An 18,361-nucleotide genomic window follows, 5' to 3' on the forward strand; every position below is an offset into this window, starting at 1 on the left:
TCTTTGACGAGGAGCGCAGGGGGGGACATAAATAAGTGACGGCACGTGTTACCGGAATCGCGGGGGTTCGTGTACTTTGCGCTTGTCAGACCAGAGAGTAAACAGTTTGTAAACTTATTAAGTCAGGGATTCGGGTAAATGAGGCGTTTATTTCCAAGTGAGCACTAAGTTGGAACGGACATGTCTTTTATTAAAGAGCACATCGACAAACTGAGCCGGGTTTATGAGCGTTACACGGCGTACGTCAGGAGCAACCCAGGTGCTACAGCTCAGCTAGAGAGTACAGTGCGGACTCTGTCATATCTGATCGCAGGTCAGTCAAAGTATGTTTAACTAATGTTTATGATAAATCGATTAAACTTTAGTCCGCTTAGGGGTCGTGTAAAAACTCCACTTTCAATGTGTACCCGACGTTGACATTAATACCCGAACGAATGTATAATTGGGCTTCAAACAGTGTTTTATGTGAAGGGAGACGGGTGATTGTGTACCTTCCTTGGGGTGTGTTAGTAGTTTTGTAAAATCCTAACCAAACCGTGTCAACCCATGCAAACAGCCCATGACCCATGTTTTACAGCAGTTGGTACAGTTTGATGCTGCATACTTGACCATTTATTGGAACTGGTAGCCAAGCTAATGCATGCAAAAGTCCCATGACCAGTGCCTCCTTAATTAGCTGTTATCCCTTGATATGTATTTATTTTTATGAAAGTGACTTTGAGTCAAGAGTTTTATACAGAATAATAATAACAAGACCTACAGGTATGATGGCGCTCTAAGTCTTATCCTTTTATTCGATAATTGATAAAACCAGAGCATATTCACATTTGGGAAGTTTAAATCACAGAACATATTTTTAACATTATACAAACTCACTCAAAGTGATTAATCAACTATTACAATGTTTGGGAATTAGTCTAGTTTGGTTAGTAATCAATTGATTGTTACAGCCCTGGTCTTTAGTTGTTTTTATGTATTTTTTAATACATTTTTCCAAATGAAATGTCAATGATTCTTCATGAGAAAAGTAAATGCAGCTGATACATGTATAAATATCATATTTCCTAATATTTAGTTATTGCATTGTTACATTCATTAGGTTTAAGCTGGCTGGTGCCAATCCCACCTGACCCAGGGCATAAGGCAGGGTACACCCAGGACAGTTTGTTAGTCTTCTGCTCTTGTATTTGATTTTGAATTAAAAACTTAAACCATCAGTTATTAGATGAAGTAGTCCATGGTATCGATCTTTCAGTTGTTTGAATTGTTGTCCTGTTGCAAAAGAGTCCAGATATTTAGAAAAATTCGTTCTTTGTGTGTACACAGTATTTTCTTGCAACTTGCTCGCGTGCACCAAAACAGAACATGTCCACTGCCCTAATGCTAATGGTTGTATATCTGTCCATGTCCTGAGCCTGTTCTCTTTTTCCTGATTTGCAGGGCGATTTGCTGACTCCCATGAAATATCTGAACTAGGTAAGTGAGGGCGAATGTTCAGTACAGCACTGGTTTGATAAACAACTTATCTGCCAAGGATTTCTGCATGGACAGACATCCATGACCTTTTCCTCTCAGACATGAATGTATATCATTTTCTAATTGAACGATAAGTGACTATTAATCACTTTGGGTTTTGTGGCAGCCTACACTTGTCTGCCATATCAGCTCAACATTAGAGCGATAGAGTTCTCATGTGTGGTTGTGTAGTTGGCATTTATTGCGTTGTGTGCACCCACTGTGCTGAGAACCACCTTGAGACATGAATGCTTGCTCTTACTTTAAAAAAGGCTGATTTTAACACCAAAATCACAAAACAGCTCATTTGAACTTACTGATGAGTTGTAGTGTATATCAGGAAGTCCTGTGTGATTTGATTTTCTCTATGGACCTTGCAGTGGAAGAGTGATTAGTTTACAAAGTGAAAGCAAGTTTTCAATAGGAAAATCCTTATACAGTATATTGCACAGCTCAGACTGAATGACCCTCTTCTTTGTCACTTTGTCCTTTTCAGTGTACTCTGCCTCAAACCTCCTAGTTCTGTTCAATGACAGTATACTGCGCAAAAGCCTGAGATGTTCCCTCCCCGAGGTGAGCAACACTCGATGGTTTCTCCCATAATTTCACAACAAAATTAATACTTGCTGTTTCAGTGAAATAAAGCCTTACAGGTTCAGTTAGTTCTGTGCCTAAATGCAGAGCTTATTTAGTCTCTTCTGTATTGACCTTTTTTTTTTGGATAATGTAACGATGCAGCAGATCTAGATGAAATAAAATAGTTGGAATTTAATTAAGTAATTGATAAATTTAGTGCAGCCCTATTGAGACATTTTTGCAGTAAAAGTAAAATGTTCCAACAAGTTTCAGAAGATACTGTTTGAGTTATCACTTTAGTTTTTTTCTTAACAGCATATTTTTTTTAAAAATGCACACAATTTTATTAATGAGAAGAAAAGATGAGTGAGCTGACAGTTTCCCTGGAGTAACATGTCTCATCAACAGGAACATTTTAATTTCAATCTGAAAGAATAAATGTGTGAGCAATAAGACTCACTGTTCCTATTTTTCTGTGTGTTTTTCCAGACACTCTCCCAGCAGAGACTCCTCACCTGGCTCTCTGTGTTGGAATCTGTGGAGGTTTTCCTGGAGATGGGAGCCACAAAGCTGTGGGGTGAAGTTGGGCGCTGGCTGGTGATCGCACTCATACAGATTTTTAAGTATGCTTCAAAACTCATTATGACCTCCAGTGCTCATATCCATGGTTTTAAAACAAAAACAGTCATGCATGTGCTCTGGCCTTAAAGTGCAAATCGCAAAAACAAATCACAACAGGCATCGAAGTCCGTCATTTGTTTCTGAAACTTTTAATTTTATTTGCCAATTTTCCTCTTCACAACCTGATATCAATAAATACATTTTGAAAAAAAAATAGGGTGTGTGGCCACACAATACTGTAATATTTAATAAGCATAACCAATTGTTTCATTTAGCTTTGCAGTGGTTATTTTTATTCTGTTGATTATTTGCTCAATTAATTGATTTGCTTTTTGCCTCAAAATGTACACAAACCAAAAATTAAATGGTTTATATTTATACATTCAGGTGTAAAAGATATGAGAAGTGGGATAGCTCGTAAATAGCGGAGCTCAATTAATAAGGTAATTTATACTTGTTGCAGGCGGTTGTTACAGCTCTACTTTCATTCATACTTAATTGTCAATTTATAAACAAATACAAACAGCATAGCAACATGTCTACAGTGTTTTAAATATTCACAAATCTTTCATGTGCAACATAGAGCGGTATATTTTTAGTTTGATATTATATTTAAGTAATTATCTGATTTTAGAAATTAAAGGGCATAGTTTCAAGTTTTTTGAGATATGGTTGCTCCAAGCACTGAAATAGTCAGCAGCAGTGATTTCACTGTGCCATTGTTGATCCACTGCTGCCTCCTTCAGTAAGATTAAAGGTGTTCTGGGTTTAAAAGTGAGTCAGACTTATCTAATGCAGCAGCAGACCATCAGCTTAAAATTGATGAGTTAGTAATTTGCTCAAATCTACCTCAGATGATTGAGATCCTGTTGATTTTTTTAAAATCATATATCTATATGCAAAAAATATTTCACCACATTTCATGGCTGCTTTTTCTGTGGGAATGCAACACAATTCAGTTATTCTGGAACAGTGTACACAAATATTACAGCAGTAAGTCAATAGGTGTCAGTATAACCACTACTATGTCTGCATGGAAACTTCTGCTTCTCTTTAAAAACATGGAGTTCCTCTATTGCATTTAATGCTGGAAATGAAAGCCATCATGGTGAAATGGGTGGGGGATGATCTTTCTTCTATTTCTTCAAGGACATCTTTGATTTGAAGTAGTGACAGGCAAAGAAAAGGGTGTTATATTAATGGAAAAAAGTCTAGTCATTTCTAGGGACAAAATCCAGAGATGGTCTTTTTTCACCCTATTTTTCTTGTTACCAATTTTGTATGTCTTGGTTTGAATGTTAACCTCATGAAAATGTTTTTTATAAAACGAGTTACCATTAAAATAAAAATATTGATTTATACTCTGGTGGTTTACAAACTTTACTTTCTAATGATGAGATAAAGCAGCAAGCATATAAATAAGATATAGACTTAAACAGGAATAAAATGTATTACGTGATCCTTTTGTTCTCAACAGCGGTAGGTGAGAATAGCACAGTCACTTCCTCACACAACCATACTTCAAAAAAAGCTGGGCTAGGAAGGAAACTTCATATATGTTCATACCATATCTATTAACGACATGCTTTGTGGTCTCTGTGACACGACCTTCTGTTTTCCTCCCTCTCTCCATCTCACCTTATTCTGTTCTTACATTCATCAGGACAGTTTTCCGAATTGTGCTTCTTCTGTGGTACAAATCTGGTATCCAGACCTCACCTCCAATAATTCCCCTGGACAGAGGGGCAGACCTTGGTAGTGAAGGTCAGTAAGATTCAAGAATTCTTTATTGTCATTATGCATAATGATGCAATTTCATTTGGTAACTCTCGACTCAAAAGGCTTGGGGAACAAACAAGACACACTAAATAGTTAATATATTATATATGTATATAAAAAATACCTGTCAGCTGCAATGTTGAAATACAGACGCAAGTAGAACAATAAAATTACTTTCCATTAGCCTGAGAATCATTCACCATAAATGTTATTGTTCTATAATTTTTCAACAACATTGCTGCCTCTCTCATATGTGCTTAATGAGGCTCCCAGCAGGGACACCAGGAAAAAACTATTTTAGAATAGAATAAAATAGAACAGAAACCTAAAGCCATTTAACCAAAGGCTGGTCAAATGCATAATGTAAGCACACATCATGTTAACAATGTGGTTTTTGCTTTACGGGAACACACAAAGCCTGGTCAGCTGATTATAAGATATTTACTATCCTTAAGTACCTCCTAGAACCACACTTCAAAAGAGTGCAACTAAAGTCCTAAACAATGGCTGCTTGATAAAACATTTGTTTGTTCTCCTCTCTTTCACAGACGAAGGTGATGGGGAGCAGGAAGACGACACTTGTTTTGTGGGTCAGAGGTCAGGACGCGTCATTCGGCCCTTGGGCAATGGTAACCGAGAACTTAATTTAATCTGTCATCATTGTAGATGATGAGAAAAAAAAAAGTGAGATTGCTTCAAGTAGCGTGAAAATGATAGCAATTTGAGCTTCTGTGCAACTGAGCCCCTTGTTTGCGATTAGTTGTTTTTCTCGTGAACACGGAAATATCTGGTTTTAAAAGCCTGCTTCCCTGAAACGCATAAAGATTGTGATTAAATCTCTTGTTTCAGCTGAATGAATTAACGTGACCTTTCTAAGGTTACAGTCTTTAATTCTCTGCACTTTCATAATCGAGTGGTGTCTCACAAATACCTGCAGTGCTGCGTGTCAGTGGCTCTTAAATGTGGCACACTGCCACAGGCGGGGTTGAGTGGCGTCAACATTTTGACTATGTAAAACCACATTTTCCTCTTGTTACCGTGAGTAATGAAAATCGTTCATGAAAAGGTTCACATGAAGTGCCAAAATAGATTGAGTAAATCAAAATTCGAAACAGTATGTCTTGTCTATCTCTCTATCCAAATTTTGCACAACAAGAAGTGGCTGTGTATAGTTCTTCCACATGCTACTGAGGCCCCTGTTTATTAAATTAATAAATTGTTAGATTGCTAATGTTTTGTTTCATTACACAGAATTAAAAACAGTAGGAGAGACTGATTCAGCACAGGATTTGTAATGCATACATAAACTATCAAATACAGTTTATAGTAAGGATGTTGCACATTTAAAAATGATAGTGGTTGTTAGTGATGTATTGGGTGATGCAGTGTCTTCACCTTGTTTATGCTGTACGTCTCTGTGATTGGTCAGGTCCAGCCCTGCAGGCCCGGCCCTGGGCAGCACCGAGTCAGAAGAAGAAGCAGAGGCACAGCAGTTTGAAGGAGATGCTCCATAACAAACCAACGCAGCTCAGCCTCCAGGCGACGCTCGCCGAGTCGGTGTACATCGGACGGCCTCTCCTACACCGTATCTTTCAATTACAACAATCCATATACTTTATCAATAATATTCAAGACAGACAGACATTAAAAAGGAAGGTAAAGCTTATGATGGAACACATGTACTCAATATTTCCTCCATTAGTTCATGAGAAAATAAGTCAAATGAACAAAAATTACATATGATGTTACAACAACAACAAGACAAAAATGAAGGAAATTGGGCTTGTAACCCGAAAGTCGCTGGTTAAAAAAAAAGTGCTGCCCATTGCTCCTGCGTCTGGTTTGTGTGTTTTCACTACTGGTGTGTAAAAGGGTGGGTTGAATACAGAGGCCAAACTTGCTATCACTAATTGGCAATAAGACACATTTTAATCAATTAAAAATAAACTTAATGTGCTTTACACTGAAAAAGATACAAAAAATAAAAATAGATAAATCCAGTAGCAGCTCAAGACACAGCTACAGACGCATTAAACATGTAGGACTCAAAAATAATGTGAATAAAAACTATCATAACTGATTTAAAATAAAAAAAGACACTGGTAAGGTAACATTGTACAATATAAACAAATACAGTTTGAGAGCAGCAGTAGTCCAAACAAGCTGTTTCGTAATGTGCTTGTGAAAACAAGGTACGTTTGTATGTTTTATTTTCCACTCTGCCGTAAATGAAAGGAGTTGTACAATCTTATTGTGGTCAGGTGGACAAAAGAGTTTTTGAGTCTGTCTGTAGTGCAGGATTAGCAAATAGTTCTGGCACTGAACACACTCTTGTCTGGTGTGGCATATTTGCCCATATTAAACCTACTCATCGCACATAGGCTTGGAAAAACAGGTTTTGAGCTATTAGGTAAAAACATTGATTGATGGATCGATCCCCAGTAAATAAAAGCACATTTGCCAGCTTAAATGACTGAGACTCTTGACTTATGAGTAAAACGTTTACTGACGTTATAAATCAAGTGAGAAGTAGTGTAATTTTCCCCAGTCCCCTGGTGGCTTACTGCTACTTCCAAACGGCTGCAAACTCTGTGTTGCATAGACCGTGAGAATAAAATCTGTCTTTTACCTCCAAACAAAAAGCCACGACTCACTAAATCTTACATGGAGTCATGAAATTACTATTAATATTTTTTTTAAATAACAAAAATAATCCTGTTGCTGTAGCTTTGTTACATTGTCTAGTAAAGAGTCAATGTCTGTGACAATGTTTCCTCAAAGCAAACCTGCAGTGCTCTGTCTTGCATTCTGTGGGAAACAGTCGTGGAAGCCGTGGCTCATCTCTGGAGCCCTGGAGCTTTCAAGGTAATTATTTATTTTCTTTCTATTATATTTGCAAGGGTATGCATATTTCATGATCAGTTAGTAATCATCAAAAACTTATATATATATACATATAAATAAACACATACACACATACATACATACATATTTGGATTTTGCTTATTGTTGCTCGTCTCCAGTTGTGTTTGTGTCTGCAGAGGGTTGCTTAAGTTGTTTTCTTTCTTCTTAAGGTGTTTTCTTTGTCCTTTAAAAAGGGATAGTTCAGGTTTGCTGAAGCGTGGTTGTATGAGGTATTGACTAGAGATGGGACGATACCACTTTTTTGTGTCCGATACCGATTTCACAAACTCCAGTATCTACCAATACTATTATTAGTCCCATACAGTGATTTTAGACCATTTATGAACTATGAAGCTGTTAACGACACATTTTGTGCCGAGTCATTTCAAAAGACACAATGACACTCTAACTGTGTTTCCAACAAGAACTTACTCCAAGGCAGTGGAAACCAACAGCTCCTGTGTCCTCTTTTCTCAATCCTGGGTCTGTGTGTTTCCCTGCTCCAACACACCTGATTCAAATTAACGGCTCGTTATCAGGCTTGTGCAGTGTTTGCTAACGAGCTGACCATTTGAAACAGGTGTGTTGGAGCGGGAAACATCTAAAACATGCCGGGCAGTGTGTCCCCAGGACCAGGATTGAACCCTGCTCTTGAGCTAACAATACAGATTTTTCTTTATGGACTTGGTCAAAGAGTGTCTTTTGACAGAATCTTTACAAATTTAGTGCAAACTTTTACAAATTGGTTTGACAAACTGTATAATATATACTTTTAATATCATGACAAAGTGATGGTTGAAAGGTTAAAGTTTCAGTGGAGTCACAAAGGCCTTTTTGGCCTCTTGTACATACAATGTACATTTCTTAAAGTCATTAACACAAAATGTGTTTGCCAGAGCTGGAGGCAAACAACAACTGGATGGTGACTGTTCTCAAATATTGTCATTGTTGAACAGTACTTGTTATTGTTGGCATTATGCGTAAAGTGACATAGTCGGTGTTTCCTTGTTGTGTATGCCGAGTTAATCTGCGTATTTGTGCGCTGTATTTATGATAAACAAAAATCAGTCAATAAATCTGGTCTGAATTTGAATTAGCCTGTGGCTCATATCTGATGCGAATATTAGATTGGATCAGGTCTCTTTTTCCTTCCTGAAGTCACAGTGTCCCTTGACTTTCAAATGACCTCCGTCTGACTTTGAATTGTTTGGAGACATTCCTAACATACTCAGAATGGGAGTGATAGACAAACAAAAGTTGCTGCGAAGCCTGACGGGGACACAACAAGAATGGAAGTTTTTTGAAGAATTTGTCCATGGTGACAAAAGCAATGTTCTGCTATGTCCCTGTTGATTTAAGAAAGAAAGAAAGAAAGAAAGAGATAAGAAGATAAGCAGAGATAAGAAACTCCAGCATCACATTTTCCTCTCTTCTTTACCTCGGAAATAAAATCAGTTATTTAAACATTTTAATCTTGACTCAATGATTTGTTTCATCAGTCAATGAATAAAATTATCTGCCAACAAAACAATCCTGTGTAGTGAGTCACACTACGCTCTGGTGAAAGCTCTGCCTTCAGAACACACAGAAAACACTGTTTGTCAAAGTCAAGGGTCCTTCCTGAGAAGAGGATCCCTCTAAGTGTGCATCATTACATCAATGAGAAGGTTCCACTCACAAAACATGCTTATGTAAAAGGAAAATAAACACAATAAATATACTGAACAAATAAGACATTGATGATAATTTGTTCTTGTTTCCTCCAGCTTTGCCGTTCTCAATGACGCAAAATTTCAGAACCGATGGGAGAAAGCGGAGATGAGAAGGAGGAGGTTCCTCCTGTTGTACTACCTGCTACGCTCGCCTTTCTACGACAAATTCTCCGAGTACGTCTGTTGCTGTGTCGCTTTATGAAATCGGTCACTGGCATTGCCAGTTGAATTACAGACGAACCATTTATTCTGTGAACGGTTGGGAATGGGCTGAGTTTGTGTGTATTTTATCTGATGAACCGTAGAAAATATGATATGTCTCATGATGTAAAAGACAGAAAAGCAGCATGTGAGAAAGTGGAAGAGTGGTGTGAATGTTTGTGAAATGGCTGAAAGGGGATCAGGTGTTCAGAGTTTTTTTTTTATAATTATGATCATGTTTTTTTTTACCTGCAGAGAAAAGATTCTGTTCCTGCTGAGAATCCTGGCCAATCACATTCCAGGGGTTGGACTGGTTGCAAGTAAGCATTCATGTCTGAGCTTTTCTTCATATGGCCAGAGTGATCGTCTGGAGAACATATCGTAGTCAGTATGAAGTGTAATGAAGTGTTAAAGTGTGGCTGGGGCAGCCGGACAGTCGATGAGCGTTGTTATAAACAAAGAAAAAAATACATGGCTGAATATAACACTGGTAACAAAAGTCAAATGTGATCAACAGAATTTAAAGCTCCAGTGTGTAACTCACTCTCCCCCCACCGGACTTACCCCACTCTGTCTTTGTGTCCTCAGGCCCTCTGATGGAATACCTTCCCACCTGGCAGAAGATCTACTTTTACACGTGGGGATAAAACCTTGTGGTGGATGCGAAAACTGATTTTTTTTTTTTGGAGTGTCGGTGAAAAAGAAACCTTACAGCTGCCACGACACCACAGCAATCAGATAACTACCTGAGATCAACAGCAGACATTGCTGTGATCTTGAGGCTTTTTTTTGTTTTTGTTTTTTTTCCTGACGCTACAAAAGACTGGTTTGTTGAATGATACTATTTTTCAAATGAGAGACAGCAGGTAATGAATCTTAGCATCTCATAAAAACTTTAACTCCTCGTTTTACAACAAGCATCATACATGCATTTTATTTGAGCGATGGAGACTTGTTCTGCACCTGAAAATTCCAATTTGTGACAGAAAAACTGATTTAAAGGTCCAATTTGTAACACTTGGAAGGGTGTAATAGCAGACATTTAATATACCACTTATAAGTATGTTTTTCTAACATGAATTGTTGTGGTAACTTTAAGCGTGTCCCTCACAAACATGGAAAAGGGAGAGGCGAACGAAGGAGTCGTCTGTTCGTTACTGCAGACTCGATATTACTTATTCTTACACGCTGTTCCTTCAAAGCTGTGCGTGTGTGTGTATGTACTCAATGACCGAAACACAGCAGCAGTTTATGAATCTTTATTTTTAACATACTGAATAGGTTTCTTTTTGTTGCTTACAAATAAATAATTGAACATTTCATCCTTTGCTCTGGTAATTCAGAGGTGATGGTGGGTCTGCAACATAGGAGGAAATGAATCCATGATGTTTCAAAGAAAATTACAGTTTCTAGATGCTGAATCTGAAGTCTGCTGGGCACATACAGTAAAGAGACAAGAGTGTGTGAGGTACTGTGTAAACTCAATAAATGGCATTGTAATTTACCTTCCATCAGTGTTCTGGAATATTGAAAAGCTTTGTCTCGAACAGTTTTGCCTGAGGATCATGACACATGACCCTTTATGAGTGTTAGGATTATTTTTCCAACATGTCTTAAAGTAAAAGAGCTGCACATCTTCAAACTCAAAAACAGAATCTGTAAGGATGTGGGGGTGGCCCTGAAACACTTCCAAATTCATCTTTTCCAATTGTGAATTTTCATCTTGTCACGTAAAATAATTAATTACTTTATAATCCAACAGTTTATAGTCTAATTATTCCAAAGTAAAGGTGTCCTCCTTTTTTTAAAGAAAGTATGCTTTTCATCTTACCGAGAATGCCATCCTTTCAAAATAAAAGCTGAGAGGTAAAGATAAAATAAAAAAGGCAGCCGTGACAGATGAGGTGCAATGGAGGCAGACTTCAGATTCAACCACAAGAATATTTAATAAGTGAAAAATGTCTTTAAAGGTTTAAAATGGAGAGATGCATAGTAAATCAGTGTCAGTGTTAATGAGCTGGGACCGATGATCTGCTAATGTCTGAATGGTTGAAAACTTGATCACCTACACAAGCCAAACCAGAGGTACTACACTGATTTTCACCCTGTACTTCCTGCATTTACTGCTTTTCTAAAGAGACTTGATAAATAACCACATAGTATCAGTGATCTGATGCCCCAGTGTTCACAATCAGTTTCATCCAGACACAAGCACATAACTCCCAGCTCCCACAGAGAGAGTCGACAGCTGGTCATCAGCACATAAGTAAATTATAAAGTGAATCAAACGTCACTGACTCTGGTTCTGATTAACACTACAAGCTGAAAATATATACTTTTAATATCACGATAAAAACAAAACATGAGTGTGAAATATTTCATAGAATAAATCAAAAAACACTTTGATTTCATGTAGAAGGAAATAAAATAGAGAAGAATTAACTTTTGAAACTCTTAAGACCAAAAAAGTATTTTACAACAAAACTCTTCTTTATGAAAATAAAAACAAGAGTCTGCTAATGAGAAGAGAAAATACTGTCTCACTCCCGTGAAGGTGTCTCTAAAAGAGGGGCGGATGAAAAGACGGTTTCTGTTCCTCATGCAATCCTCTCCTCATCCCAGCCACGTCTCGTACGTCCAAACACGAGTCATCCATCAGGAGGCTGGTCGGTGTTAAGTTACTTCATCTTCCCGCAGACTGGCACTCGTCTCCATCAGTACGAGCCGTAACGATCCTGAGAAACAAGTGCACATGAGAAAAAAACAAAACACTACAATCTCCACCAAGTAAATCTTTGCCTCCACTGACCAATGGTTTAAGAGAGCAACAGTATGTAGTTTTTACCCCCCTTAAACTTTTCCAGTTTATCACGTTACAACCACAAATTTAGTCTGATCTGAAAGATGTTGACATCCCTTGATCTGTCTGGTGAGCTCCTTGGTTTTCACAGAACAGATGTATTTATAGAGCTGCCATTATAGCTCACTTTATTCCTGAGTCCTTGTGGATGGTTGGACCATATTTCAAGAAATTGACTCATTTCTTAAGATATTGTGTTTAACGTTTGGGACAGAAAAACCCATTAACAAAACCTGAAACTTCAGAGACTGACAGACAGTTCAGACGCATCTGAAGAAAAGTGAGGAACCATATTAGCCGAGCAAAGAAGCACTTTTTTTTCTCCACAATTACTGCTGAAATCTCACCTGGATCGTGTTCATGACGCCATTGGCGAGGACGGCCATCTTGCCTGCAACAGTCTTCACTCCCTGTTTGAACTGTGCAATGTCCGGGCCGGCAGGGAGCATGTTGTCAAAGCCTGAAGCTCTCCCTGAGAAACAAAAAGAGAAAGGGGTCAATCCAAAAATCCTACAGTCAGAAATGTTCAAATATTTTCATTTTATCTGCTGTTATAGCTGCAGAATTCAAAGTAAACCAGGCAACAGCGAAAGAACCACTGAGGAACGGACTTAACTGTAAGAAGGCGATCTGGGATCAAGAACAAGGCAGTCAGTGCTGCCACTGAGGTCACTACATCATAAAACTCTTAATAACATTATTTTTCACATCTTCACATCACTTTTATGGCGCATTTCCACCGGCTTTACTCGTCTCGCCATGGCACGTTTTAAGTAGCGTTTCCACTAGCCTAGTACCAGGTACTATTTTTAGTACCTGTTCAGACGAGGTTCCAAGCGTGCTTAAAAGCAGAAACTATGCGATGACTGGTCAGACTGCCGGCCGCTGAGTCCCGTCACAGGAAGAGACCGCCCACACAGAAATCAAGCTGAACAGCGCCGAACTGTAGCTCACTTAAAACTACTTAACAATGCTAACAATGTGGGTTAATCGCCAACAACTACCAGGGAAACCTCTATATTTAACAGGAGTCTTTTAAAGTGGAGTGGCCGCTGATTGTGAGCCACCAACCACTGCTGCTGTAGTCTGTGGAGTAGGAGGTTGTACTCCGGAGACGTGTGGACAGAAATCACGCCGAACAGTGCCGAATTGCAGAATTGCAGATAAATTAACTACTTAACAATCCTAAAAACATGAGTTAATCTCCAACAACTACAGAAGTGTGGTGTAAAGTCATTAGTCACTCGTGTGTGTGTGTGTGTGTCGAGTATAAAACGAAGTCACTGCAGTTTCACTCAGCCGTGCAGTGATGACTCCGCCCACGTTAAGTAGGTACTTTTTTGTAGTGGAGATGAAACCTAATCGTGCCGTGTCGTGCAGAGGCGAGTAGAGCCGGTGGAAATGCGCCATTAGTTTCTTCATCTCACACCTTTAGGGTCACTGCCATCTCCAAACAGGTCAGCTGAACTGATGGAGGAGCTTGCAGACATGGTCTCCAGTCTCGTCTTGGCGTCATACTGAGAGAAGTGGAGATTCAACATTGATGTGATCACAGTGTTTTTACACTTTAATCAAATAGTGGCTGAGTTTTTATTTTTCAGTGTGAGGTGGTTCTGGTGCATATCCTCACCTCAGCGCTGGTTTCCCGACCAAAAAACATGTCTGAAGAGATCGCCTTTGCATTGGCAAATTTCTGCCTGGCCTCACTCGACTCCGAAACAGGAGCAGACACCTCAGCTTTCCTTCTGCTGGGAAGTCTGGATCATACACAAGATGACATATGAGAACTGTACAAAGCACAGAATATATGTGTGTGTTCTGTGTAAGTGTACATGAACATCTGTGGGTATACCTCTCTCCGATTGGCTGAATACTGGAGATAGTGACCTCCTCTTTGGGCTCCTCCTTCTCCAGAGCCCAGGACGTGGTAAAGGAGGCAGAGCCTCCCTCAGTATCCCACCGGGACCCAAAACTATCTCCCACTGTGAATGGGTTGTCCTTGTACCTGAAACACCAATTACATGAGGAGAGTCAGTTTAAGCACATTCATTAAATGTGAACTGACAAACTGAGGAAGTGACTATTTTACTTTGGCGGTCCTGAGGTGAAGCCGGGTTCATCAAACATGTCCAGTTTGGAGCGAGAGGAGGACTTTGCGCCCACAGGAGTTTCCTGCTCGATCATCTGCATCTCTGACATCACCGAGTGAGACACAACACTGAAACAGAAAGTACAAACACACACATTTAGAGACACTTGCATGTTGTAAAGTTCTATTTTTCAAGCTGTAGTTTTCCATTACATTGATCTGATGACAATAACAATCTAATGTCTGTGTTGTATCTTTACCTCCTGTTTCCAAAGCCCATGCCCAGCCTCTCAGCCTGCTCCCTCTTTTTTCCCTCCAGGTTCTGAATCTTCTTCTCCTCCATCTTCCTGTCGATCTCAAGCTCTTTGTAAGCCAAGCGCATCGAAGCCACACTGCAACAGTCAAATTAAGTCATGGCAAATCCCAAACAGACTAACTTCAGGGGCTAGGTGTTGTTACTTGATTTGAAAAACCACAGAATAGAAACAAAAGCAGACTGGTAATCAAGCAAGGTGAATCTTACATTGACTCATCGGCCTGTTTCTTTGCCTCAGCCACCTGCTCCTCTCTGAGCTTCTCGGCCACTTGTGCCTGTTTTTCCACCTCAGAAAAACTCTTGCTGCTCACTTTCTGAGCACCAAGACCTTTCTTCACACCAAGCTGCAGAGTGGAGAATGTTGTTAGTCTCAAGTAAGAGTGACAACTTCATTACTTCATAAATCATAAAAGTCATTTGATTGTTGGCCTGTGATTATGTCTGTATTAGAGCATGGAAACAAGCAGACTTAAACAGGGTTGGATTTTATGAAGTGGCTAAATAGGTTTTTCCATGCGTAGCTTGCTCTCATCAAGTGTGTGTCTGAAGCTGATTCACAGAGCTGGAGGTGCACTGTAAGCAATGACTACATGTCAGTACCTCATTGACCATGATGACTTACCCCTTTTTTGGAAGTCATGGGCTTCTTTTTTCCAATGATGGAAGGTTTCACATCTGTGAGAAAAGTGAAAATGTGTCAATTAAAATGTGAAAATCAACACAACAAACAAACCAGCTCAACAACTCAAAAGCAACCTTGTGTTGACAAACAAGCCAACAAACCAACACGCACACCAAGCTTGACATTCTGTTAATAATGGAAGCCAGGGCATGTAAAGAATTTAAAACTGTCATCTTAACCTATACACTGTATTATCTAAATTGTTGTTAGCTGAACAGAACTACTTCTCTTTTTCTGTTCTGCAACCTAAACATGCAGTCATCATTGACTGGATGTCTTTTGGTGTAAGATAGATTTGCACTGCATGAGAAGTCTGGTCGACTCTCAGCAGCAGGTCCATCAGGACCCATATGTATGGCGCATCCGGCAGCCCCACAGACCCAGGACCACCAATTTTTAGCGACAGCCACAAGCCCAACCCCTGTGAACCAACATGAAAAGAACTATTTTTGCTGCTACAATGACATGTTCTGCGTGACAGGGAGATGAAAGCTTTCATGCTACTGCAAGTCAGGGATGAAGAAGAAAAGGATATTACACAACCTGTTTTGACAAATACTATTATTAGAATCAGTTGTTCTCTCTGGTTATGAAGCAACCATGTTCACGTGTTCCCTTCGAAGTTATTCAGACTAAAGCTGAGAATCTCAGGGTAACTTGTGATAAAATATGCAATAGCAATACATGGCCCACATTAACAATATGACAACTATACATTGATCATTTTAGGCACGTTAAGAACTACTGGCCAATTTTTCATAACATTCCATTCCCTCCTCCCTATTTCACCTCATAAAAAAAATAATTTGCAGACATTTATTCACCAGCCAACAGCCTAATCTTACGAGTAGAAAGGACCACCTCTTTGTGAAGTTCGGGCTAACTTAGACTCAGTGGTAAGACCCCAGACACTGTGCAAGTGGCTCACAGTTAAATATCCAGAGCTTCTCCTGCTACAAACTTACATGAGCGCAAAAAGACAGGAGATTTGACAGGAGACATTCCAGAGAATGTCTAAAAGGTAATTTGCGTTGTCACATGTAGATTCTCCAGACAACATCAAGACATATGAAGACGGCTCACAAGACCCACACCACTGAGGAAACACTTCATTGATACTCTTAGTGACAGTGGATAGAATATAGTGATATTTTAACACATTCTTGAACTACAGGATTTCACTGACATCAGCTTTAACTTCTACAGAATGCTATAGCAATATTTTATTTATCCCACCCTGTCATCCAGACACCGATGAGCTGCAGGAATGTGACTAACAGACTGACAGTAACTCTTCTTTGTTTGGTATGACACACTGGCTTTGTTCAGCACTTTCTGTTAGAGATTAGAAAGCTATCCCATCAGGAGAAACTTGTTTTACACTAAAACATCTCATAATAATCAGGTATAGTAACCCACAAACACTTCTATTACATGATTAGTGGAAACAAGAGAACAGACAGCAGCTGCCGGGTGTGAGTGAAGCGTCAACGCCATGCGACTGAACATCACCCAACACAAACATCAACCGCTATTGTTACACTTATCACCTTTCGATACAAGCAGTCAAACCTGGTTACATTGGATTCAAAGATTATTGCCCCTTTTTCCATGCTTGAAAAATGAGTATGGACATCCACAGTTCCACTGCTGATCTGTTGAGCTAATTTGGGATTTGATGTGGAGGTAATGGCGAAGTCTTGTGGAGCTGTCTGGAGTGTAATCTACAAGCCGACATGCTTGATTGAGTGTAGCATTCACACTTCCCCAACTCGGGTGGGAGAAGTGTATGCTGACAGATGGATGAGGGAGGTCCTGGTGGGTGAAATCTAAATTTGTTAGCTTGAGCAGATAATAGGCTCAGAGGGACGGACTCTAACATGTCTATCTACATGTCTAGTTTCTAAAAAGCAATAAATGTCATTTATAGGCAGTTGTAAAATAGATATGGTATACGGTTTAAAAAGCCATAGTGTATGTTCTGATGGTTGTAGATTATCGACCCTAGAACCCTACATGCTCTCTTTAGTTATTCCTCTTCTGATAAGTATTATTTCAACACAATGAAAATCCATATAAAGAGCTGTAAAGTGTCATTCAATTGGAGTACACTGAATGAATACGTACAGGTCATAGGTCAACCTTGCTGGAGAGCAGCAAAGTGTAATCACATCTTTCATGTTCTGCTCCTGAGGGAGAAAAACTGGCATCACTATTGTAGGGCAGAACAATTTTGAATAATAAATATCTAACTGCGAACATTTTTGACTGAAATTGCGATGTGATTTTGCGATATCAGAGGGAATGGCAATTTTTACATTACATTACAACAGTCCTCATTTTAATTTGAATAAATGATGCAAAATGATTAGTGTGTGATATTTCTGCAGATCTGTGAGAAACAGAGTTGTTGTCTTCAGTCTGTGGAACATGGTTAGGACAAAATTTTATCTAAAAAAACACACATTTTGGCTTTAAGAAATATTGCCACTCCTGCGATCACAGTAGGTTGTATTGCGATTTCGATAAACATTTCTACTACTACTCTACTCTGCATGAGAGGTCATGACTTTGACAGAGTAAATGAACATCAGTGGACATCTGTGCAGTTAAATAGTCCTTAAAATAAGTAATATATGAAGTTAGGGCTGAAACAAATAATCGATTATTAATCGATTACTAAATTAATCGACAACTATTTAGATAATTGATGAATTGGTTTGAAGCTTTTTTCATAATTAAAACAACATTTCCAAATTATTTAATCATTAAAATCATTAAAAGTTAATCATTTTGGTTTGTGGATGAATACCGGTGGGAAAAAGTGTTTTTGTTTATGTGTGAGTATAATTTCGATCTATATTTATAGTTATATAGAGTTTTCTGTTCAGTGTAGTAGAAACAGCTTTTATAGGTCAAATAACACAACAGCATGGGATTCAGCAAAGCTACGCTTTCAGTCTATCAGGTCACTAGGTTTGTAAACTAGCATCCTGAATAACATGTACATGGAAATACTCAGTGTGCACAGGGATACACAACATTAGCTTGATTGATGAGGCATAATAATGCATTACTGTGTTTGTTTTTTCCCCATGCTTTAAGT

General features: G+C 38.9%; 2 protein-coding genes across 2 annotated transcripts; one reads left to right on the forward strand and one right to left on the reverse strand.

Annotated features, from left to right (window-relative positions):
* The first annotated feature begins 32 nt into the window (after positions 1 to 32).
* Positions 33 to 10,817, forward strand: LOC122772562 (peroxisomal membrane protein PEX16-like). Its single transcript, XM_044030732.1, has 11 exons — positions 33 to 313; positions 1,441 to 1,476; positions 2,012 to 2,088; positions 2,581 to 2,714; positions 4,376 to 4,476; positions 5,040 to 5,120; positions 5,921 to 6,076; positions 7,284 to 7,356; positions 9,162 to 9,281; positions 9,564 to 9,628; positions 9,897 to 10,817. The coding sequence occupies exons 1-11, from the start codon at positions 181 to 183 to the stop codon at positions 9,953 to 9,955; spliced, it is 1,035 nt and encodes a 344-aa protein (XP_043886667.1). The 5' UTR covers positions 33 to 180; the 3' UTR covers positions 9,956 to 10,817.
* Positions 10,818 to 11,213: 396 nt separating this feature from the next.
* On the reverse strand, positions 11,214 to 15,279 carry LOC122772565 (ADP-ribosylation factor GTPase-activating protein 2-like). The gene is made up of 9 exons (XM_044030734.1): positions 15,196 to 15,279; positions 14,781 to 14,917; positions 14,518 to 14,649; positions 14,258 to 14,386; positions 14,021 to 14,173; positions 13,799 to 13,925; positions 13,598 to 13,685; positions 12,516 to 12,640; positions 11,214 to 12,043 (listed from the first exon to the last, which is right to left on the reverse strand). Exons 1-9 carry the CDS (start codon positions 15,211 to 15,213, stop codon positions 12,023 to 12,025), a joined length of 930 nt encoding a protein of 309 aa, XP_043886669.1. The 5' UTR covers positions 15,214 to 15,279; the 3' UTR covers positions 11,214 to 12,022.
* Positions 15,280 to 18,361: the final 3,082 nt, after the last annotated feature.

Source organism: Solea senegalensis, linkage group LG7, assembly GCF_019176455.1.
Source record: "Solea senegalensis isolate Sse05_10M linkage group LG7, IFAPA_SoseM_1, whole genome shotgun sequence".
Classification (NCBI taxonomy): Eukaryota; Metazoa; Chordata; class Actinopteri; order Pleuronectiformes; family Soleidae; genus Solea; species Solea senegalensis.